The sequence below is a fragment of the Lepisma saccharinum genome, chromosome 8 (genome assembly GCF_977018435.1).
Source record: "Lepisma saccharinum chromosome 8, izLepSacc3.1, whole genome shotgun sequence".
In the NCBI taxonomy this organism is placed as follows: Eukaryota; Metazoa; Arthropoda; class Insecta; order Zygentoma; family Lepismatidae; genus Lepisma; species Lepisma saccharinum.
In genome coordinates this window covers 54,758,641-54,784,177 of record NC_139236.1, presented here as the reverse complement: position 1 = coordinate 54,784,177, position 25,537 = coordinate 54,758,641, and the positions used below count along the sequence as shown (strand labels likewise).

The following is a 25,537-nucleotide window of genomic DNA, read 5'->3' as shown; positions in this document are numbered from 1 at the left end:
CTTCTTCTTACCAACTAGTACAGAACAATAATACCCCCTTTTTTATAGCGAGCTGCCATTTATGCTTTACTTTCCACAAAGGTGTAAATCTGACATAATAGCAAATAACATTTTGGATAATTGCAGTGAACCTCACAATATACTGTCAGTATTTTCCCACTACATTATATGGTTAAAGGGATTCTGACTTCATTTAATAATATCCCAACCCCATCATAGTCGATCTTCCCTGGAAGATACTGACATCCCATATAAGGAGACATTCGAAAGTACTGTTGTGCATATTTTTGGCTTTACTGGGGATACTTCTGAATCTTTTGACATATTTTTAATTTTTCATGACATATTTTTCCATTTTTATAACATAATTACGTACATATTTTAAAGTTTTATAGGAAATATAGTCCCGGGGCCCTAGTTATAACTATATCATATATTTTAATATGAAGCTAGTTAGTTTAGGGAAACCAATGATTTTGGTGAGGTAAAATTTAATTTTTTTATAATTATTGATGTTATATTCTTTGCTTTATGCCTCTTCGTGGAAAATCATGCATCAGTACAAAGTTTGGTAATGTTTTAAATGGAATCTTTACAAAAATTTTCACTTATGGTACTTTCCAAATGTTTTGGTCTGACTTCTCTGGTGCTGTTATGTGAATCAGCTTCGGAAACAGCATATAGGGCTTACTCCTCCCCTTCCTACCTCCATGGCCCAAAGCACCCAACAATTTAAACCCATCAACCAGCTAGTTCATCTCATCTCTAATTATAACAATATGGTGGTGTCACAGTGGCGGCGATTGGGTTCCAAAACTGGGGGGGGGGGGGGCGAAGTGCAAAAAATTGGGAGACAAAGACAGTATATTTAACTTTGTACATAAGATTTAGCATAGTGCATAGGCATAAATGGCGAGAAGTGGGGAGGGGGCAACTGCCCCCCCCTTGCCCCCCTAATCACTGCCACTGGGGGGTGATGTTATGGCTATGAGAGGAAATGGAGGGTATTGAAAAAAATAAACAATACTGCACTGTGTATTGACCACTCTGGAAAAAAATGGAAGATTCTGGAAAACTCGGGGAAATCTCAGGGAAAATACAATTCAAGTTCACGAGGAAACCCTGATTAGTGTTTCTTCACCAATTTTTATCTAATGATCATTCATCCTCATCCACACAATTAGTCAAAAGTAGCTAAAAAGTTATGAAAATTAAGAAAAGACAAATATAAATTGTAACCATTTGGTAGATATTACACATAAAAAAATGCATTCTAGTTGTTATTTACTCATATAATTATAAGTTTCTTTATCACCTCCTTAATTTGTACTTGTTTTTCATTATGATTAATGTGTCTCACTCTTACACAGGTATGAGAAAAGTGTTAGTAGAGTTGAGGTAATGTTCTTACTAACTGGAGGAGTAGGCCTGGAAAACTTAAGAAAAAATCCAGCCCCATCCTGGTTAAGTGACAAATCGTGGGATGCATTGTGTCGCACGTGTGATCTTCCAAACTTCGAAGGTATTGTTTAGTTGTTATTAATACAGTTGAATCCTGGTTTTACATTCCCAGATTTTACACTTTTACCCATTATAAATTCAATCTTTATGAAATATAATGTTTTTATAATTTTCCTTGAATTTACTTTTTTTCACATTTTAATTTTTTTTACCTTCGCCCCCTGGGTTGAAGTTCCACTTTGTGTATATAAGTACACACAAGGAAATAGAAAGAAATAAATTAAAATGGAAGGAAACAGTAAATACTTACTTTTACCATGTGTGCACACATATGTACAGGGGCAGTGCCAGGGGTGCATGAAGGAGTGCTTACGCAGCCCCTAAATTTCTCCTGTACCCCCTTAATCAAAACCTATATTGAAAACATTAACTCTTACAGTGTCATATGTCGTAGTCACATTGAACACCCGAATGTTAGGTATTGGAGTGAGACCGCTGTTATTGTATACAACACCCAATCATTGAAAAAGAAGCTGCATATATTTTCCTGTACTGTCAGCAGTCTCTATAAAGATTAATGGCCTTTGCGTTTTTTTTCATCAGTATTGTTTTTAAGAATTGTTTCTTCTTTTCAGTGGCCTGTTAGTGTTTTTTTATATTTGCCTATAGCTCAGTGATTTATTTGTTTCTGGCATTGTTGTTAAATGGTTTTATTGTCCACCTACTTGTTGTTCTTTTCTCCAAGTCGCATTGGAACAAAAATTTGAGGTGCTTTCAACATATCATCAGGTCGTGCTCGGGAAATTATTTAACGTGTGTTGTATCGTGATGGGTAGTTTGCCTGTTGGTTCTACATGTTCCACTTATAGTGTTTAGTAAAGTATAATTTCAGACTTTGTCGAGGAGCCCAAAGTTCGCGAAGAAATGTTACAGTTCGTTGATGGGATAGTGCAGAAGGGGATTTTAACCATGATGATGTTGCACTGCACTTTGCATTTTGTCCTGACACCGCAGAATCTGGGGCAGACGGAAGATAGTCAGTGGTGCAACTACAGGGGAGCGGGAGGTATTACCCATCAACCTTGGTTGGAAATCAATTCTGTGGGGGCAAGGGGGCAAATATTGAAGTTAAAAAAGAAAGCAAAGGTAGCAGAATCTAAGCGTAAAAGTTCAAAATTATACTCAAGATGGATTCTTTATTTTTTCTTCCAGATGGACAAGGGCACCTGCAGGGGTTGGGGGAGGGGGCACAGAGAGGCAATTGCTATCCTCAATTTCAAATTTTATGCTAATAAAAATTAATTTTGTAAATTTGTTTTTCATAAATTCATAAAAGTTCAGAGCCGTAGCTAGGGAGCGGTGAATAATCTAAATTAAAACATTATAAAAGAGGGAATGCAGTGCCCTATTAAATTAATATTGTTTTCAGTTTGCAATAATGTGGATATAATTTTTTTCTTGCGAGCGAAGGGAGCAATTCCATTCTTTTCTGCATGTTACTGCTAAGCAGTTTGGTCTTAAATGCATGAACAATTGTTTGGATGAAAAGGAGCATGCACATTTGAGAGATTTATATCATTTTTGCTGTTGGTTTGTTATGAGGCAGATGAGTTGATTATGTAATGCATTTAAATAATATGGTATACATATGTATTAAAGAAACTTTGAATATGTACAGAATTTTGTGTTAACATGTTGTATATGCATTTTCTTATTTTTTACGTTGCTCCATGTTGCATATGTGTAAAACATGTGTTGGACATATAAGTTATACATGTCATATGTACAAACAGAATTATATTCGTCATGCATTTTCTGTCGTACAATAATATAGTTTGTGTGCTTGTTCTCAATTATAAGCTTATGTGAAATTGAACGTGTTAAAAAATAATATTTCAAATCGTTTGTCCAACACAAATGCTTTACCACTGACAAATAAATCACAGGTGGCCACGGTGGCTCAGTCGGTAACGCATCTGACTATCATGCTAAAGGTTCCGGGTTCGATCCCCAGCCGGTTCAAATCCGGGAACTTTTCTAACGTTGGAAGCTGCCCCGGCACCCACCCAGCGTCGAATAACATGGGTACCTGGGGGAAACCCTAGGGGGTAAAGGCAGTCAGGGGCGTGACACTGATCACATCACCCCCACTCACGACCGGATCAAGAAAGCGTGGGGCATTACCCCCACACCCCCTATATGCCTTCATGGCATGGTGCTATGCACAGGGGAGCATTTTACCTTTACTTTACCTTTTACTGACTTCTCCCCTTTTTGCGTCATTTACGAGGATAATAACGTCTTTGAAACTAATACTACTACTATTATACTATTACCAGTGATTGGAACGCTACATTTTAAAAGTAGCTTCGCTACAGCTACAGCTACTTTTCCAAAATGTAGCTTCGCTACAGCTACAGCTACATTTACCTAAAAGTAGCTCGCTACGCTACTCCTGTGCGCTACTCGCTACTTCGCTACTTTTTCGCTACTTCTGCATGAACAAAAAACAAGTCATGAAGATATTTGAAACTTCCCAGCTGTTAGTTAGATAATAGGCAGTTATCACAATACCAGTCAATTGATATATTTTTTGAGTTACCATCTGACTTGTTTTAACATTTTTGGTGGCAACAATTAATTTTTTAATGAAAAAAAATTATGAAGGAAAGATTTTGAACATAAAGTTTCAATTGCATCTTTTCATAAACTCCTAAGAGAATTATCAGGAGCATGAACCCAGAGAACTATGACAAGCAATATCTAAATTTCCTACACATCAATCATTTAATTAATAAATAAATCTTTAGCAATTTGAATAGTGGAAATCCAATATCCTCAATTTGGATGTCTAGGTACCTTTGTATAGTCATTGGATTACCTGACAGCATTTCGGCACCATGAATGTATAGTAGGAATGAACTGATACAGAGTCCCATGCATTGAATGGTATCATAGATGCTGACATACTTTTTCCAGAATCTGCAGAGGGTAAATATCCAGAGACATTGGGAGTAAAATGAATGAGGTGATCAAACGATCATCTTGCGTGAAAATCAATATTCAAGACAATAGCCTAGTTCCACTGGGGCAGTATCATAAAAAATATTACACATTCTGACCTACTTTGAATTATTACATCTTTTCAAGTATCGCCATTATGATGTATGTTGGCACTGATATTGATTCGAAGTAGTATTGGCTTAGCCCTAATATATAGATAATAAAATTATTCAGGTACTTGGTAAACTATACACCTGGATGTATAATATCCAAATACAGTACTTGATTATACATCCTCTACATACTTATTTGTCAATGTATCCAGATATCAAATAACTAAAGTGTGCATACATACATTATCTGTAATATCATTACATCTATCATCTGGATGTCCTTATCTTGATACTAGCCTTCAGCACAATTAAGCATTATTGTCCACTTTTCTCTCTCTACCTATTGGGCTGCACCCTCACTCATTGCATTCTATATCAACACTCAAGTTAATGATTCTGTATTACTGTTCTATATACTAAACTTTCACAATAGATATTTGGGGGGAAAAAATAAAGTTTTAAGGAAAAACCTGTCCTGAAGCTAGTTGCTGACAAACTTTTGGTATGAGACAAGATATTAATTTTATAACACTATTGAAAGTCCTATTGCGAATGTACAAACCACTTTATTAACTGTGTATAACATGCATGTTTGGTTTGTCCAATACAAGTTTTTTAAACCAAATTCAACTGTCTGTTGAACTTTAGCAACAGCTGCATTTCGAAGTTCTGGTCGGTCAGCCGTGTCCTTCTGCTAGAAAACAAGTTTCCGCCAACACTAAACAAACGCTCAACAGCTCCACTTGACGGCATAACAGTGTTCAATTTTATGAAAATTTATTTGAACTTGCTACTGTAACTGTGCAGTGTCTCCACAGGTTTGGGACCATCCTTTAGAAATCTGCACAGTTCTTGTAGTTCTGTTTCAGATTGCGTTTGCTCAAACTTGAAAAAATCTTCAAAATCGTCTAGCTGCTTCTCTTCATTCTGACAAGCTGAACTTTCCTTCGTATCATGAGATACAGCTTTCTCCATCCATCTGCGTGCCTCACTCTTTTTTTCCGATTCAAGCCATGACAATTTGAATCTGAAATACAATAAAAGTGCTATATCAGGGTATTGGTTAACTACACTGAAGACAAAAAAAAAAAAAAAAATCTTTGATGTCCACTTTGGGGCAACAATTTCAAGTTTATTGCAGGTTTACATTGAACTAATTGATTTGGTTTATTTTGAATATGAGAGGGAGATATTTGAAAAGTACAGCATGGGACAAAATAAGTGAGACAATAAATGACATATTGAGAGAGGGAGAGATCTAATCGCAATCGCAAAGATGAGGATGGGTGAAATTGATGAATGGACAATCACAAAAAACACACAATCCCAGGCTGGGCTTTGAACCCAAGACTCCTGGGTATCATAGTATGCTTTGATAACTACTACTGCACCATGGAAGACAGCTGGTTTACATTTGAACACTGAAAAAAATAATAAACAACCATGTTATCAAGTTCTGGAAACTATAAAAGAAAACCTCTTAGGCTATTGAGAAACTGCATAAAATAATATATTTATAAAAACAAATGAGTATGAGACAAATGTTAAAAAAAATAGTGAAAAGAAACAGCTGAAATGTATACTTCACATAACAAGGTATTATTGGCCAAGACTAGATATCCGCCTCTCAACCAAAGACAAGTTTAACATTGGCATGCACTAAATAAAATACAGGTTGCCAAGAAATTATTTTGAACATCAAATAAAGCAACTATATTCTGATTTGTGCACATATGAAAGCACGTAATTGTTATCTTATAAGAGAAGTTAACAATGTTGATGTTTTGTTATGTAAAGTAAAACATCATGCATCTTTCATGTGAATAATCAAGATATAAAAGACACTGCAGTGAATTAATTCCAGATAACTTCTTACCTTGGATGGAAACAAGCAGCTAGCACTGTATCCTTATCCCATAAAATGCCTGCAAACCGTTGCTTCACACCATCAACAATAGCTCTGGCAAGGGCATCACAATGTGCTACATCCCCAGAATCCAATTTCAAACCAAGTATCCGGAGAAGTTGGTGGAGTGTGGGAAGGAGATATCCAATGGACACCTTCTTGTCTCCCTGGAGAATGTCAATTGCTTTGGCTAGTGGTTGTGTAACCTCAGCATATTCCTTCAAAAATAAAATGTATGTTACTTTAAAACATTGTAGGAATTAATTTATTCATTTGTAAATATAATGTTTGTTATAGCAATAAACAATGGTGAAAATATTAAAAACAATTCATAAGCATGATTCCTTCATGTACTTTAAATGTAGCATATCATTCAAAGGAAATCCATTTTGGAAAAACACAGCAAACAGTTTCTAATCTCCACAATAAAAATGTATGTTAATAATTTCTTCTGATTCCAGCACAAGTGTATGCATCACTTAAAATTTATGAGAAAAATATTATGCAAATTCTGCACTTTGGAATCTTAAAAAGTACACTATAATAATTGAAGGCAAAAATTAAGAATATTATAGCAGTTTGTAAGTACAGCTTGCAATGACTGAATAAGTTAAGAGTATGAAATGAGTGCCAACTACATAAGTAATTTTATCATATCGGACCTACCTTCAAAAATTCAATCTCATGTGGAGAAAATCTGCACAGGCCAACTGCATCAGAAATTGCATGCACTTTCTCCTCATGCTTTGTAAAATGCTGACATAGTGCCGATACAGCAGAATGCACTGAATTCCACCGTGTTGCATTTGGTACAATCAGACATGCACCAAGCTGTTTTTTCACTATGTCAGCAACCTGGGAAGACTGCCTGGATTTATTCCACAATGCCTGTGCTTTAGCGAAGGCACTTCGGAAGAGCCTTTTGTAATTTGCATCTGATGATGCAGCCTTTTCTGAATCTTTCACTGCAACAAGATGTAAAGTGTGTGCTGCACAGCGAATGTGGGGTGGCAAAGTGCAATCTCCTGTGGCAAGAATTTCTGTAATTTCTTCTTCCACCACATCAGACTCTTGGCTGTCCTCCGGCTCACTTGCAGAAAACTCCTTGAAGGCTTTCACGAAGTTTGATCCATTATCAGTTACCACACCCACTACTTTATTATGAATGTGGTACCTGATAAATATGTCCTGCAGCTCTTTTGCCAAAACATCGTAAGTATGGCTTCCTATGAGACGCCGACATGCAAGAGCAGCAGATTTCCTCTCTAGAGACAGTGGATCCAACCAGTGGCAGGTTACTCCTAAGAAGGACCTATGATGTGCAGTCCAACAATCTGCTGTGGCTGAGACAAAACTGACCTTTTCAAATTCGTCTAACATTGAAGATTTCATTCTTTCATATTGCTCCCCCAACTTTTTCTTTAAGGTCGCAGAGCACATCAACTTCTTCTTTGTTAAAGACTGCCATAAGTCACTGAACGATGGTCTGTCCACCTCAGAGAATGGATGCAACCCATCTACTATCCACTCAAGCAACTTATTGTCTATACTCTCTTGGTTTTCCCCTACAAATGAAAGGATATGAAATTTGATTAATGCCATGAAAGATTAAGAATTAATTAAAAGTTTCAATATATAATTATAATTATCAGTATTCAACTAACATGCATGCAATCTTCAAAACATAAAGGGGGGGGTGAGAAGAACAGTTTACTTTCTCTTGGTAGATAAGGTTTAGCATAGTAACTAGCATAAATAGCAAAAAGTGGGGGGGCAACTACACCCCTAATCGCCTCCACTGATTAACATAAATTACTGACTGAAATGAAATTATATATCTTTAGATTGACATCCATTTTCACGAGAAGCTGTGCCCCCCTCCCCCCAGCTTGAACTCCCCCTGGACGTCCATGATGATACTTATACTCCAAGAAATTTGTCATACAGTGTAAACATTCAGATACACGTTGCAGTCTCATTGAACTATGTAGTGAAATACAAAATGAAATTATCCTGACCTTTAAAAACACAATTCTTGAACCTTTTTAATGTAACCAGTGGAGTTACAAAATATGATTGCATAGTACATTGTACCTTCCGTCTTCCACTTCAGGATAAAATCCCACCCCCAATAACTTATTCCAAAATTTTTTCGTGAACATTGGGCCTCTTCGTAAGAGTTTCTGAAAAAGCCTGAAATGGTACGTTTACTAGACATGTAATGTGGAACAAATACATAGAATGTATTAACAAGAAAACTACCCTTCACATTACAACTTGCTTAAATAATTTCCTGATAATTTGAAAGCAGCTGCAATTTTTGCTCCAGTAAGAGGAAGAACAAGAACAAAAATAAACCATTTATCAACAATAAAAAAACAAATAAAATAAAAACATAACTCACACCAAGCTCATAGGCAGTGGTTACCAAACAGTTCACTGCAGCACACTGGATGGTTTACAGGCGCACCGCGAAATGTTCTATTTTACTGAAATGACACTCCAATGTATGTGCTTATTTAGTACTTTTTATTATGTGTAATATATTTCTGAATTTGATATATGTGTTTATTTTTTTAACTTGAGGCAAGCAACCTAACCACACTAACTGAGCGTTGCCAAGTGTTAGATAGGCCTACATTCTGACTTTGGCACCTCGGAAAAATCTTGAAACACTAAGGGTGCCGTGAAACAAAAAAAGTTTGGGAATCTCTGCTATAGGCGATTATCGAAAACCGCATACAGAGCACTTAATGAAAGAAAGGAAGAAAACAATCATAACAACAATGCTGACTGAAGAAAAAAATCTGCGCTGCATCTCTTTACGTGCTTGTCCATTGCATACAATAATAACGGTCTTACTTCATTCAGTACCTGACATTCGGTGCTCAATGTGACATGACATAATATACACTCTAACAATTAGGGTTTTCAGTTGAACGTAGGGGATGCGGAAGAAAATTAAGGGGCACGCAAGCACCCCCTCGCACTGCCCATGGTTGAAGACAAAAGAATTGTACAATAAAAATTATGAAATTGCCAGTCCCTATGGTGGATTTGCTAGCATTAGCATGCTACTTCACAGGGTGGCCACTCTAAGACCATGAAAAAATTCAAGTATAATTCCCGGTTTTCAAGGCAAACCTTCCAAAAATTCAAGGATGCAAGCAGAGGTTTTCTCTATTCCAAACTTACATACTACCGCCCCTCAATAAAAATATTAACAATATGAAGAGTGTGCGATTCCAATGAATCCAAAATTCCACATAATTCCCGGAACAAAATATTCATGCATAATTCCCAGAATTTCCGGTGAGTAGCCACTGTCCTTCATCAATTGGTTTGGATCGTGGGTAAAGTATGGATGTGACTGTCTCTTTCATTCTCTCCATTCATCACAGTCACAGTTCACTCATGAGCGGTATAAGAACGATGAAAACCAAAATAGAAATCCCAAACATCAATATGCTCTCACAAATAACTCACCTGAAAAAGAGAATCTTCCATCTTTGAGGCTGCTTAATTTTAACTGCTTCTGCCGTTGGTTGCTATCGCAGATCTCTCTTTTTCTCTTTCTGCTTGATTCGATGGATTTATTCAACTCTCCCAACTTCTGCTCATGTTTTCTCTAAAGAAAAAAATATTATGACTATAGGTGCACAAATGAAAGTGCAGTGATACAGTAACAAGATTTAATCTCTGAAATTTTGAACTTCTTACAAAATACTTGGGATTTAAAATAATCACAGCAAATCTTACACATGTTACCATACAGCAAAATGCCACGGGACCATTTATAAGGTTCTAATAAGAATAAAAGTTGCCGAGACTGTTATAACAACTTTGTCAGTATAATTTAAACTCAGTATTGGCGCAATAGGTAACTATGGTGCTATGTTGAAAAGGAAATTTAAATTTACATATACTGATAACTTTATAATTATTATATTGATAATAATGAAAAGAAAGAAGAAGAAAAAACTAGAAACAACAAAAATTATAATAGCATCAAATTATGCAATTATTTACAAGAACATTTATAACATATAAATGTTATTTATATGTAGAAAACATTTCTTTATTATCTCCTTGTGAGACAGAGCAAGTTTTTCACTAAATATTTGAGTATGCGTCAGTTCTACATCTGAGCACACTCAACATGTCAGATTCCTCAATCAGGTCCACAAGATGGCTTCCTTCAATTTTCAAAACTTCACATTTGGCTTGTTCACATTCAAAATGTAGAAAATATTACACTCACTTAGTCTTATTTCTCATAACATTTCATTTTAGATAATGCAATATTCATTTACTAGCTAGTTAATGCTGATGCCAGCAGATAATAATTTCCTGCTCTCAATTATTAAACTAGGCACTTTACACCAGTTCCAAATCTTTCCTTTTTCGTTTTACAGATTATTCCATTATAAAAGCATTTTCAAGCTTCTGTTATCAACAAAATGTCTCTATATAGTTTCAACAAACTATTAAAGATTAACTTATCAAGTATAATCTCTCAAAAGATCCAGATTTTTAATGATATCAAACCTTCACCAATCGTCACATTTTTACTTATGTCCCATCCATCTTGAGATTTTTTCAAGTCCGATTTTTTAGTATGTGTTATTTTCAATTGTTTTTGTTTTATATTTTTGTCCATAAGTGCTTAACAGCTTGAATGTTTGTGTTGTAAATGTACATATTTGCTCTGTTACAGCTATTTTACTATGTATATCACAATATACTTATCTAATGATTACAATTACCATTTTTTGAATGTTGATATAAAATACCAAGTATGACATCATATAAGACATTGAACAATTTTAAAGAGTTGACCTTTGTATATAAACCTTGATGTCAATGCAAATGTACATAATTTCAATAAATTTAATTATAAATTTGAATGTAACTTATCTTGCTTGCCTGAAAGAACACATATGATTGAAGATATTTGTTTTTTCATATTGTCAGTCAAAAATAACTGTTATGAATATGAATTCAGAATATTGCACAATTTGATAATTTGGTCATGATATACAAATTGGCTTTTTTAAACATCATATTTAATGAAATTAGTTTAAATAGTAATTTCAGACACTTAATTGCATTATATGAATAAAATTTTGAGTAATCATATGACTAAATTATTATAGATATTGCACAAATGTGGAACTTTGGACTTAGCCTAACCATTTTCAAATGTAGTTATGACAATGTATTATATTTATTGTCATACTGGCGCTCAACAAGGGACGAACCCACAACAGATCTGAGCCCTACTGAGACATTTAACATATAATAATTAATACAATGCCTCTATATTTACAATCTGTTTACATGTTCAGCATTATAATCAATTGAGTGTGACTGAATATTTGTTTTCCAACAATACAACAAAAACTTGTTCATCATGAACCAATACAGTGCAACTACACATAATGAATTTTTTGTACATAATAATATTGAAAAACAAAAAACATCAAGTTCGACATACCAACAATTATTATCCAGTAAAGTAACCATTTTTACATAAACAATGTACCTACATAACATTATTATTTATTATCAAACAATGAAGCACCATTCAGAACTTCATTCTCAACCTGGGAGCATAATTTCTATATTAATTTTTATTTAGCCAAAAAATATATTAATAATAATTTTCTACATGTAGAGTAAGTTACCTCTGATCTAAATTTCCCATTAGGAATTGATCCATTCATCTAGCAACATCAGCTAACAAGACAAAAATGTAAGTCCCTGCATCGAAAAGCAAACATCCTCAGATTTACGGAGTGCTGAATATAAGATTTTTTACATCACAAATAAATTCATGCAAGAAATGTATAAATTATGATGTGTGCACAGAAATTATAAATCATAAATAATTGTTGTTCCTGAACTCGCAGCGTCACGGCTCGAACTTACTATTCAGCCCTTTGTGAACACATTTTGGAGCCATAATGCATTCTAGCATTTTTAAAGGAAACAACTACTTGACTGAAGCTTGGATCAACACGTGAATCACTTTGCTCTTTGTCAAGTTCATTCCTATTTGAGCCTACGATTCAATTCTTGGAATCTTTGTGCTCTAGTAAATATTTTTCAAGCCAAAGCTAAATCTTAGCATTCAAAATTATTATGCACATGCCATCACATTATATTATACATTTTTTTTGCACTCCAAAATACACATAACAAAGAATATTTGTTACATTAAATTTTTTCACCGTTCAACACACCTAAGGATCAAGAAATATGATTGAAGACCAATGTCGGATCATGAAGATCAACTTAAGGCAAACTCTACAGAGGAATACTTCATACCTGAACTAATGTTTCAGACTCAAAGAAAGAAGCATGAAAAGTGAGAAAATTTTGACATTAACAGCTGACAAAAGAAAAATTCTGCACAAAGTACTGTGACTCACAGTACCACCTTTAACCCACATCCTAAGAAGAAGAACTCAACCAACCAACCCTCATGGGTATGGTTGTGAAATGAAGCAGTATCTTTTGTCCTTCAAAACAACAAAATAAACAACGTGTTAGCATAAGCAATTTCATAATGCCAAAATTAATATATGAATAATTAAAAAAGTAAAGAACTGAGGTTTTATATACCACCCTTGACACTCAGTCAATAAGAAACTCCCAACCAACCAACCCTTGTGGGTATGGTTGTGGAATGAAGAAGTATCTTTTGTCCTTCAAACCAACAAAATGAACAACATGTTCGCATAAGCAATTTCATAATGCCAAAATTAATATATGAATAATTAAAAAATAAAGAACTGAGGTCTTATATACCACCCTTGACACTCAGTCAATAAGAAACTCCCAACCAACCAACCCTTATGGGTATGGTTGTGGAATGAAGAAGTATCTTTTGTCCTTCAAACCAACAAAATAAACAACATGTTCGCATAAGCAATTTCATAATGCTAAAATTAATATACAAAGAACGAAAAAGTAAAGAACTGAGGTCTTATATACCACCCTTGACACTCAGTCAATAAGAAACTCCCAACCAACCAACCCTTAGAGTTACTTTACTCTGTGGATGGTAAGTATAGATTAAATTATCCTGCAACAATATTTCAGGATGTACATCAAATCAATGTTTGTTAAAATTAAAAATCTTCGAAAGTCAGATGGGTATACAATCATAATAAGTTGTCAGCTTACATGTGGTCAAATGTTAACACGTGTGCTCAAATTACCGCACCTTTATTGTTAACAGTGTATTCCAACAGAAGAATCAGGCTGCTGAACAAAGTGAATAAATATGCATGAACCCCTTTATTAATATTCCGTTACTTTACCTAGACAACAGGTTACCATCGGGTGTGAGTATTCTAACTACTCTCCCTACCATCACCGTGCAATCTGAGATAAAGGATATTAAATTCCAAATTATTATATTGAACCTTTTAAGGCTTGACGCTCCGAGACTTTTCTGTGTTTGGATGAAACCTGTCTTCGGTTTCTTCAACATCCCCTTTTAACACTTCAAAGTCGACATGTCTTTACTTCACATGATATCGGAAGCTTGTGAACCTGTCCTTAGGCCACAAAGTTATACTTTATGTTCACACAGAACAAAGTAAAGTGTAATTCTTTTCTTTAAACAAAGAATCTTTGATAATATTTTTCAACTTTAGGGTTTGCATTTGTGATTTATTTATTTCAGCATTGAAACAGAACTATATTCATGACTCAACATGTCAAGCTATGTAACCACTGACCTTACTCCATCGACAATACCCAAATTAAAACATGTACTGACACTGTCATAGTGAAAGTATTCAAGATAACTCTTCGTATCAGATGTTACATGTACACAATATAGTTATTTCGCTAAACTGTATGTTTCAAATTCACATACTAATAAAACTATGTATGATTCATAACATACTTTTTCCAAATATATGCAACCACATAATAATGTTACAACACTCATAGCTCATATTACTGTAATTCTGAACTTAATCACGAATGATAAGCACTATAAGTATGTAACAATCTTTACCCATCAAGTAATTTTCAGTCACATATCTGATAAAATATAGTAAGACATGTCTGCATGCTGCAACAATGCCTTTGAAAAGATACATTACAGGTAAGTAATCAAATGATTAAAATGTAAGTCTAAGACATTACAAATTTGAAGTTAACTTTAACTTCATGACATCATCGTGACATCTTCTGCGTACATGTGTACGATGCATGATCAAGTATGTTATCACAGTCAAAGTACAAATATGTGAGGAGTAAGCATGGAATGCTTCTAGACGAAATTTTCTCCTCCATAATTTCAAACATCTCTGCCGGAATGTTCTTTTACGAACATGTTTAGGATGGGTTGTTACTTTCCTCCTTGCACCTGGGCAATTGGTGAAAACAGTCTTATTAATTTCTTTCAATTTAAATTTGGTGCCTTTCCTTATTCTATCCTTCCACTGGACATTTGGAACACTTTGGGGAAACACCCCTTCACCTTGGTCTAGAATACCGTGAAACTCCTTGTCCAAATTCATTTGTGAAAGTTTCTTCTCTACTTGGTTTACAGGTAGCTTAATGCATTTTGAAACATAATCCACCTGAACATGAGAATAAGGTTCGATGATTTGACAAAGGTTTTGTTCCAACATTGTGTCATAAAGGCTGTCTAAATGTGCTCGAACAATTGGATCATTTTCCAGTTCTTCTTTAAACTGATCCACAGCCTCCTGAAAGTCTACAAGAGATCTCTTAAGACTTGCTTGAGCAACACACTTCATAGCTTCAATTGCACTTCCGGCATACTTCAGAGCCAGTTTCCCGCTTATGATCTGCTGAACATCTTCTGGTGTGTTCAACATTATTTTAGACAGCAGCATGTACTTCAATGCAGTCAAAGCCTTTGAGCTTTCCACACTATCATAGCCTTCAAATGCTTCATAGAAGTAAGAGTATGCTGTTTTGAAGTCTATCTCATCAGCAGCATGAAGAATGCCTGACTGCATATCAAGCGATGCTTGTAGTTTTGTAGGGCAATATATTGAATTAGCTGTAGTCCGAGCTGAGGTAAGTGCTGCACGTGCTTTTGGAAGATTACTCAAGGCATGGTAAGTTTTACTTTCTAGAAGTTGAACCTCTAGCAATAACATTTTGTCATCAAACTTATTCAGTTCTCTTAATAAGGTCGATCCTAAGTGAAGAGCTTCAGTAAACATTCCAGTGTCAAAATACAAAGCTATTAGGCAGGCTTCCAAATACTGCCCGAGGATAGTATTTTTATCTTGTTTTGTACACTCAATGCATTCCTTGCACAACTGAACTTTACTGCCAATGGTGGCTTCCAGATCCAAGAACATGTCAACCAGAGCACGAACCAATTTTGCTGCCTTTGCCTTACTAATGGTGCAGAGGAAGGGTCTCGTCTGCTTAATAAGTTCAGACAGTTCTTTTGCTTTGCCATCTTTCTTGTAAGTCTCTCCTAGTTTCAAGATACTTTGTTCTTTGACATAAATTGCATCTTCTTCACTTTTATCTCCCTGTTCTTGCAGAAGCCTGGACATATCATATATTTCCTCTAACTTATCTGAGGTTGACATTAACTGGGCTCTTTCCACACATATAGCCGCCATTTTTGTATTTTCGCCCACCTCGAGTTCATCTTTGATCTCTTCTCTAAGCTCTGTACAAGTAGCTTCGATTTCACCTCTGAACACTCTGACTTCTGAGATACTAGTTTTAATAATATCATTCAGCTCTGTCAATTGAGCATTAGTCTTGTCCTGATTAGCTTTGAGATCCTCCTGATTAGCTTTGAGATCTGTTTGGCCATCCTTGATAGCATTGAGAGCAGCCATAACATCTGCCAAGCAGAAATCACCATTTGGATCTGACATATTTAAAGGTAAAAACACCTAACCTCAGAAACCAGAACAAGAAGCAAAACAATACAAAGATTATTATAAGCTTGAACCTTTTCAACTAATCACCTGACGTCTCATAATCTTAAATATATAACAACTTTGTCAGTATAATTTAAACTCAGTATTGGCGCAATAGGTAACTGTGGTGCTATGTTGAAAAGGAAATTTAAATTTACATATACTGATAACTTTATAATTATTATATTGATAATAATGAAAAGAAAGAAGAAGAAAAAACTAGAAACAACAAAAATTATAATAGCATCAAATTATGCAATTATTTACAAGAACATTTATAACATATAAATGTTATTTATATGTAGAAAACATTTCTTTATTATCTCCTTGTGAGACAGAGCAAGTTTTTCACTAAATATTTGAGTATGCGTCAGTTCTACATCTGAGCACACTCAACATGTCAGATTCCTCAATCAGGTCCACAAGATGGCTTCCTTCAATTTTCAAAACTTCACATTTGGCTTGTTCACATTCAAAATGTAGAAAATATTACACTCACTTAGTCTTATTTCTCATAACATTTCATTTTAGATAATGCAATATTCATTTACTAGCTAGTTAATGCTGATGCCAGCAGATAATAATTTCCTGCTCTCAATTATTAAACTAGGCACTTTACACCAGTTCCAAATCTTTCCTTTTTCGTTTTACAGATTATTCCATTATAAAAGCATTTTCAAGCTTCTGTTATCAACAAAATGTCTCTATATAGTTTCAACAAACTATTAAAGATTAACTTATCAAGTATAATCTCTCAAAAGATCCAGATTTTTAATGATATCAAACCTTCACCAATCGTCACATTTTTACTTATGTCCCATCCATCTTGAGATTTTTTCAAGTCCGATTTTTTAGTATGTGTTATTTTCAATTGTTTTTGTTTTATATTTTTGTCCATAAGTGCTTAACAGCTTGAATGTTTGTGTTGTAAATGTACATATTTGCTCTGTTACAGCTATTTTACTATGTATATCACAATATACTTATCTAATGATTACAATTACCATTTTTTGAATGTTGATATAAAATACCAAGTATGACATCATATAAGACATTGAACAATTTTAAAGAGTTGACCTTTGTATATAAACCTTGATGTCAATGCAAATGTACATAATTTCAATAAATTTAATTATAAATTTGAATGTAACTTATCTTGCTTGCCTGAAAGAACACATATGATTGAAGATATTTGTTTTTTCATATTGTCAGTCAAAAATAACTGTTATGAATATGAATTCAGAATATTGCACAATTTGATAATTTGGTCATGATATACAAATTGGCTTTTTTAAACATCATATTTAATGAAATTAGTTTAAATAGTAATTTCAGACACTTAATTGCATTATATGAATAAAATTTTGAGTAATCATATGACTAAATTATTATAGATATTGCACAAATGTGGAACTTTGGACTTAGCCTAACCATTTTCAAATGTAGTTATGACAATGTATTATATTTATTGTCATACTGTCATGAATAAATACTGTGGAATTCCATGGCAACTTTCTCCCATGTTACCTCAGAAACGAAAGACGTGAAGTTGTCTTGAGATAAATAATTCTGCAATGGAAACAATATATACAATTTTGGTCCCTAGTGTTTGTGGGAAAACACTTCCCTTAATGTGAATAGCATGTCATGAGAGAAGACATTGGGTATTGCTTCTAGGAATTAATTTGTTTTTGCCTCATGTGTGTGCCTACTAGGGCTGAGCTTATACAAGTGGTATCTGTATCAGAAAGCATCTTTTCCATTTATCAATACTGGCAGATACTTTTTTGTTGTTTGATTCTACGCAGGATCCACATAAATGGCACAAAACACTTTCGCAGAGGCTAATTATCCTGGGAATTATGCAAAATTGGAAGTTGTGCCCGATTTATGTGCAAAAACATTGAATTTTGTATTAGCATAACATAAAATATTCATGAATATTTTAAAGCAAAAACTTTGGTAAATTTATGCAAATAATTAGAGCAGTATAATTTCTGATATCAATCAATATTTCAAAAAGCTTTTATCATTCCAATTCCCAAGCATCCAAGTGATATTGGCTCAGCCTTAGTGCTTACCCAATGGCAAAGTGGTAACATAAATGTTATGTTTGTTTTTACGTTAACGTCAAGTTTTACTGGGTTTGAACACTAGAGGATATCTGTATGGATATATTCTAGCTCTATGAATGTGCACACATTCCATTTAATAACGGAACTGAAATTTGAAGAATGCACTGAAGAAACTGATTAGTCAGTTTCATTTTTTGTCTAGCTATGAATTCCATATGAAAGCAGTATGTTAAATTTTAAAATAAGTGTTTAATTACACTAGAAAGAATGAAAGCTGTGAATAAGAATAATAACTAATAATTTTTTTATTCATTTCCAACCCTTGTGGGGATTAGGGGGGACGAGGGTCAAGAATTTTGATTCATACCTTCTACAGCTCTACTCTTTCATAACTTGTCAAAACACCTTATTCCACGAATTGAAAATCCAGGACCCCAGATTCATAAAGTAATGCAAATGTCTCCAAGTTTGTGAAATCAGATAATGAGAAAATGTCACTTCAACATCATTCCAGGCTATGGCTACTCTGATACCTATCTGTACACTTTACTCACAGTCTCAACATTTTCACTACAAAAAAGTTATTCTGCCCTGAGAGATATTTATTGGAGGGGCAGGAAGAATATCAACTACAAGGAAGTGATTCTTATGAGGTTATGCAGTTATGTTCAATTGCTCTCAATACATTTTTTTTTTATGGAGTAACTATTTTCACCAGGTGGTGAAGCTAGCTTTGAAGCTATTTTCACCAGAATTTAAATTCTCATGTGTATGATCTCCAACCTGGCCTACTACATGTATGTGTGCATTCCTTAATTGTTGATGTGTAAGAAACTTATGTCGGCGTGCATTTATTTTCGTATGGACAAGTAATTTTTCTTCACACTATGAAGTTTGAAAAATATCACAAGGTGTTCTAATATGAATTGGTACTGCTAATATGTCACATGATGTAGTATGAAAGGGGCATTGCATTCCTTGTGCTTTCATTGTTAGGTTAGGCAGGTCACTTCCAGCATTAAAATTATTTGTAAATACTTCCCAACACCAGATCATGTGATTTCTGGTCTTAACACTTTCTGCTATTCTCACTACTTTGTGACAGCAGTAGTTGCACCAATTTTACTTTAAATTAACTCCTTAGCAGTAACTTAAGTACTACTGCCCAATGAGATTTTAAGTCCACTTTATGCACAGTTTGGCTAATCGGGAGTGGGCCTACATTTTAAAATCTGAACTACAATGTACCTCCACTGGGTATCAAACATGGATGTGGGTAACGGTTTAGATTATTTTATGAATTTTTGTTGTTTTTTTTTTCAAATTATCCTAGCAGTAAGACTAATCTTAGAATTTTGGCAATCATTATCACACAAAATTTGAACCTTTGTTTGGATTTCGGTAAAAGTTATAAATGTTGAAAAAAACACTTAAAAATTACCTTAGGCGAGCATGCGTGCTTCCCACGGACAATGCATTTTCCATCGTGAAGCAACTTAAGTATTGTAGACTAGTAGAAGTAAATCGGAAGTTTAGTAGAATACATTTAGGGACTTTATTTTAATGCTAAGAAAACCAAACCTGGCCCACCTAACATAACTATGAAAGCACACATCTTTAAGTAATCACTAAAACTCCGCAGTATGTGTTAACAGACTTAAATCTAAGCATATAAAAATTGCATTCGTAGAATGATGAAATCGCAATGCAACAAAAGAAACTTGCGCCAAATACAATGCTATGGTCAAGTATTTACATTTGTTGGTGAAAATAGCCTCGTATGCTATTCCCACCACCTGGTGAAAATAGTCACTTCCATTTTTTTATGTCTTTTGTGGTCATATCACACGTGCATGATATTAAATGACAATGAACACCACACTGACTTAAGAACTCCACATTGTAGTAGCTCCTGATTAGTGAAAAAGGTATTAAATTCATTATAACTCTAAATTTCAATTTTCGCACTGTGAAATTCTCTGCAATCCCTTTGAAAATTCTTATTTAAGCGGGGAAAAAAATAACTTCGATTGAAGACGTCGATCAAAATTCCAAGCAACAAACATTTCGTCTACAATATTTTTTGCTCTTCCAAAAGGGTTGAAATAACAGTACGTTGGATAATTTGCAAAACGGCAGATTAGGCCCAAAATATTACTATATTCATGAGAAAATGATTCGGCCAAGCAAGAAGGTTAGATAATACCGAACTTTGTATTCGGGTCTTGCTATTTACGGGCGAATGTTTCAAAGTTGAGGTTAACACACACACCTCAATTTTATGGGCACGGAAACTTTGGAAATTACTTTCCAGTACGAAATTGGCGCACAGTTGGAGGTTTCTTCGACTAAAACTAGGTGCACGTTCTGCACAATTTTAAAAACTTATTTCGGAAACTTTCGCATGCTTCAATTAATCCTTCCAAAGTAATACATTGGACAGAAGTCGAAAATCTAGTACTATTTAATGAAACCAACCACTTACCGACTTTGAGCACTACATGCCTTTGTTCGAAAGACTGTCCAAATAGCACACAGGAGAAAAACTGTGTAAAATGTACAAATGTATGATAAATGTTAATGGTTACCAACTGGCAGGTAAACAACGTGGCATGTAATTGCATTATTTCTACATTTACACACTTTCAAGAAATTGCAATGAAACATGTGACCGAGTTTATATCTCCCCTTTCATTATTATTATATCCTTTAATTTTACACTTACCTGTAAGTGAATTTTCATATTGTATGTGCTGGTCTTCGTCACCGACAATTCGTTTCCTATGCAGCAAAGATTGCAGCTTACAATGAAATTTCCATTTTTCCCTGTCCTCTTGAAAGTAAAAAACTTATTGTATTCTTCCCATGGCAACTTCTCGCGTGGTTTGCTTCCACAATCGTCGCTGTCGATATCACTCATAATAATAACGTGGTACTATAAAACAAAGGCGACGCACAAAATTAACGGGCTCACGAGCTTCCACTACCTCCCAAACAAAATACAAATGAGATCGAGAGACCAAAGACGAAGGTATTTATACTTTTTCCTTTAGGAACAAACAACAAAGTTAACGCGCTACACAGTTGCATGGCAACCTTTCTTCTTCTTCTTCTCTGGTAAACACTGTTGCCACGTAAACATTTACCTCAAAACTCCAACAAGAAAAGTAGCGGTAGCGAGGTGATTTTCGCTACAAACTACAAGAATTTTGTAGCGACGCTACAGCTACAGCTACAATTTATAAAATGTAGCGCCGCTACAGCTACAGCTACAAATTTTGTAGCTAGCTACAGTAGCGCCGCTACAAGTAGCGCGCTACTTCCGACCTCTGACTATTACTAATAATAATCATGTGATTATTATTATTATTATTGGTACGTTTATCCTGGTACTTGCCCCTCGCCCCCTCCCTGACAAAAGTTCGTGGTTTCACCTCTGCTAAAACATGCATGCATATTCCATGCTTTCTTTATTTTCAACATTGCACTCCCTAAATTTTATTCCACACCCCCTCAGCACCCCAGGTTAATTAATCCTGGCACTGCCACTGCGTATGTGCATACAATGCAAATTATAAATATCCATAATACTGGTTTATTATGCACTAAATTTATCCCAGTAATTTAAAGGTAAGGATGCATATGTTCATGAATACATCAATGTTTATTTTTTATACTTCAAATAAAGGTAATGAATTACTAATACATGTTATTACTCTCTCTAGGATTCCTTAATAGCTTTGAAAGTAATTTGGAAGACTGGAATAAATTCTGCAACTTCCCAAGGCCTGAGGATGAACAAATGCCTAAACCGTGGCACACTAATGCTACAGGCTTCCAGAAGCTTATGATCATGAAAGCTCTGCGACCTGACAGAGTAAGTGATCATTTCTCTTCAGTGCATTGTTTTTTTTGGTCAATTTGCAGTGACACATGTTAATTTTCCATAACATAGTATTGATCTGAAAGGTAGTAATTAACCGCTTGCCTTACAAATTAATTCCCAAAGTTTGGTCCCAAATTTTGGATTTTTTAAAATCCCGTTTTTTTGTTCTATATTGAGTGGCCGCGGTGGCTCAGTCGGTAACGCGTCTGACTACCATGCTAAAGGTCCCAGGTTCGATCCCCGGCCGGTTCAAATCCGGGAACTTTTCTAACGTTGGAAGCGGCCCCGGTGCCCACCCAGTGTCGAATAACATGGGTACCTGGGGGAAACCCTAGGGGGTAAAGGCGGTCAGGGGCGTGATGCTGATCACCCCCACTCATGACCGGATCAAGAAAGTGTGGGGCGTTACCCCCACACCCCCTATACGCCTTCATGGCATGGTGCTATGCACAGGGGAGCACTTTACCTTTTTTTACCTTTTTGTTCTATATTGTATGCTCATTACTAATAATACATATTTTACCTGAAATATAGTCAAGATGATAGATAGAATATCTACATAGTACATAAAACTTATGTTTTATTATCGCAAGTTATCTCGGGCTACATACACACGCATGAAAGTGTTCATTTTTCATGAACATAATGTATGAAAACTTATTTTTACAAAACGTTTATGATGTACTGCCTCTAAATATTGTATATATGAAATGAAATTCAGTTCACTGATTAATAAACTTTATGTATATGTATACATAATGAACAAACTTTTATTATCTCGAGTATATTCAGGCTAATGAAGGGTACACATTTTTATCATCATAATAAATGTAAACATAATATCTTGCCTTTAAATGTTGTGCATATATTTTTAAAATCTTACAAATTGCAGTTCTGATTCTGAAATTATTAGATAGGCACAGTGTGGTGAACTCTGAAGCATGGAGCTACTGCAATCTGGGCAGTAGTAACTTGATTCACTGCCAATCTTCTTGCCTTTGGCATCTCTCACTCTGCTACAGATTCCAAGCATCAAGCTGAGTAAGGTGGTGCTGCCAAGTGGATATTTACTATACTTTGTGGCAGAGAGCCTCTCACTAGTTTGTACGGGATAAGAAAGAGTGGAACGAGAAAAAGTTGTTTGGCCCGATTATACTCGGGATAATATGACAAGTGCACCTAGTACCTGCCTGAGTTTAGTTGGAGTAATAAGGCAAGAGGTTAATAAGCTGTTGATTGGTCTTGTATGCTCATGCAAGGTTCTTACTGACATGGATAAGTCCAGAAATTCCACCTATGTGAGAGAGAAAGAACCAGGGAATTTCATAAAAAATATTCAGAAAGCCTGGAAATGTCGGGGAATTTGATTTTGCAAAATGAGTGAGATCTTATATATATAGATCTTGTTCAGCATAGGGACAGATGGAAGGCCTGTGTTGCTGCAGCCATGAACCTTTGGGTTTAAGAAGGCTAGAGAGTTAGTTAGTTAGTTAAAATGAGTGAGAACCCTGTTATTGTTAGTTTTTGCTTACAGTAACAACAAATGTGTTGAAGAAAATGTTGTGATTTGCCTAGAAGAGTCTGAAAATTATTGAGAAAACAAAACCAGTACTCCCAACTTATTGTGTTGTCCATATTGTAAACGTCAAGAGGGTTCTGATGTTGTCCAGACTTCCTCCATGACCCTCTTTGATTGCATTATACAAATAGGAAAAGAAAAAATACCCAAAGTTAAAAAATATATATATATATTTCTGTATTTGAAAACATAGTACATCAATTTTGGTAATGTATGATTCTGATACATATAAACCGAATGTTTACTCCGTCCATCTAACAGTTTAAGTAACCACATTAAATTGTTTTTGTTTTCAGATTATATTAGCAGTATATAATTTTGTGGAGCAAAATATGGGCAGGAAGTATATGCAGCCACCTCAATTTAATATTCAGGTTTCATATGAAGAGTCAGACTTCATGGTTCCACTGATTTTCTTGTTATCAGCGGGATCTGATCCAATGTCATCTTTACTGCATTTTGCTGAAGTTAAAGGATATGATAATATGTTTCAGGCCATATCTTTAGGCCAGGGTCAGGTATGTTACCATAATTTATTTAAGTCTTTAAACTTCATACAGTTAACACCATGTGTTTATACATTCACAGTAAGAATGAGTGATTTCATCTTTAAATGCCTCTGCAGCTGAGCATGTTGAATACTGATTAATTGGTGCATTCTCTTATTATTAGAGTTGATATTGGAGTTGTGTTGATATCAACTAATACCAATGACATTGCTATCAAAAAGTATTGATTCAGCTTTAATTGCAAATCCTTTTCTGGAGTATTTTGCAGGACCCACAGCATGCCATGCAATACTTTGGATTTACTTCTAATTTACTTTATGAATTATGAAAAGTGGGCAAATGTACTGATTTTTTTCTCTTAGATTGGTAGATTGATGTGGTATAATTGCAACTGAATACTTATGTGTTAATATTTATCAGTGTTTGGAAGTAACTAGTTACAAGTAACAGTTACTTTTTTTTAAGAAGTGTAACAACTGTAACAGAGTTACTTTTCCCCAACAGTTACTTTTACAATTATATTTAGAGACATTTAAGTTGCTATATAAGTGTCGTAAATTATTAAAGCGAACCAGAACCATCGATAAACTACTAGTTTCTGCTGTGATACAAATGCACATCCTTTGTTACATTAATTCCTGCAAACAATAGAAGAGGAAAAGAATAAGTTGTTGAACTAAATTTGTCTCCTGTCCGTGGCCAATCGGTAGGCTCTGGGTTTCAGGCATTTCAGGATGACAGGTTTATCGTATGTTTCATCTTTCATTTGGTAGTTCTCAATTTTAAAGCGATATGCGTACCTCGGAAGAGAGGTGGATTTCCCAGAAGCAGGAAGATCAGATTAGGATGAAGATTCTTTCCTATTGCTGTCAGTTTGCCATTGTCAGTTGTGTGCTGCGAAATGTGTCTAGTTTCTGTAGTTTGTTCATCTGTGGCCTCATAATTGACACCCCCTGTGTAAGCAATATCCGATAGTTTTTTCTCTTTTTTATTACAATTAGTAATCAATTTGTGTAATTTGTTTACAACAAAATTTCCAGTGAAAAGTAACTGTAAAAGTA

At 34.8% G+C, this 25,537-nt stretch overlaps 2 protein-coding genes and 1 pseudogene across 2 annotated transcripts in view; 1 reads left to right on the top strand and 2 right to left on the bottom strand.

Moving 5' to 3' along the window:
• Nucleotides 1–25,537, top strand: part of LOC145991787 (dynein axonemal heavy chain 7-like) — a 113,887-nt gene that overhangs the window by 73,961 nt on the left and 14,389 nt on the right. Inside the window, exons 27-29 of the mRNA XM_083127838.1 lie at nucleotides 1,371–1,522; nucleotides 22,228–22,379; nucleotides 24,264–24,485. Of these exons, the coding sequence (XP_082983964.1) occupies nucleotides 1,371–1,522; nucleotides 22,228–22,379; nucleotides 24,264–24,485 (526 nt within the window). The remainder of the gene's footprint in view (nucleotides 1–1,370; nucleotides 1,523–22,227; nucleotides 22,380–24,263; nucleotides 24,486–25,537) is intronic.
• Nucleotides 5,355–21,664, bottom strand: LOC145991326 (uncharacterized). The gene is made up of 5 exons (XM_083127329.1): nucleotides 21,228–21,664; nucleotides 9,970–10,111; nucleotides 7,150–8,048; nucleotides 6,454–6,701; nucleotides 5,355–5,604 (listed from the first exon to the last, which is right to left on the bottom strand). Exons 1-5 carry the CDS (start codon nucleotides 21,420–21,422, stop codon nucleotides 5,355–5,357), a joined length of 1,734 nt encoding a protein of 577 aa, XP_082983455.1. The 5' UTR covers nucleotides 21,423–21,664.
• On the bottom strand, nucleotides 14,646–16,310 carry LOC145991328 (26S proteasome non-ATPase regulatory subunit 11 pseudogene; annotated as a pseudogene).

Excerpts from the sequence above, each read along its gene's own strand:
- LOC145991326 (XM_083127329.1), bottom strand. The coding sequence starts at position 21,422 with ATGAGTGATATCGACAGCGACGATTGTGGAAGCAAACCACGCGAGAAG. Across the intron at positions 8,049-9,969 it reads TGGAAGATTCTCTTTTTCAG|GGGAAAACCAAGAGAGTATA; the intron begins GTGAGTTATTTG and ends TTTCATTTGTAG. Across the intron at positions 6,702-7,149 it reads ATGAGATTGAATTTTTGAAG|GAATATGCTGAGGTTACACA; the intron begins GTAGGTCCGATA and ends TTATTTTTGAAG.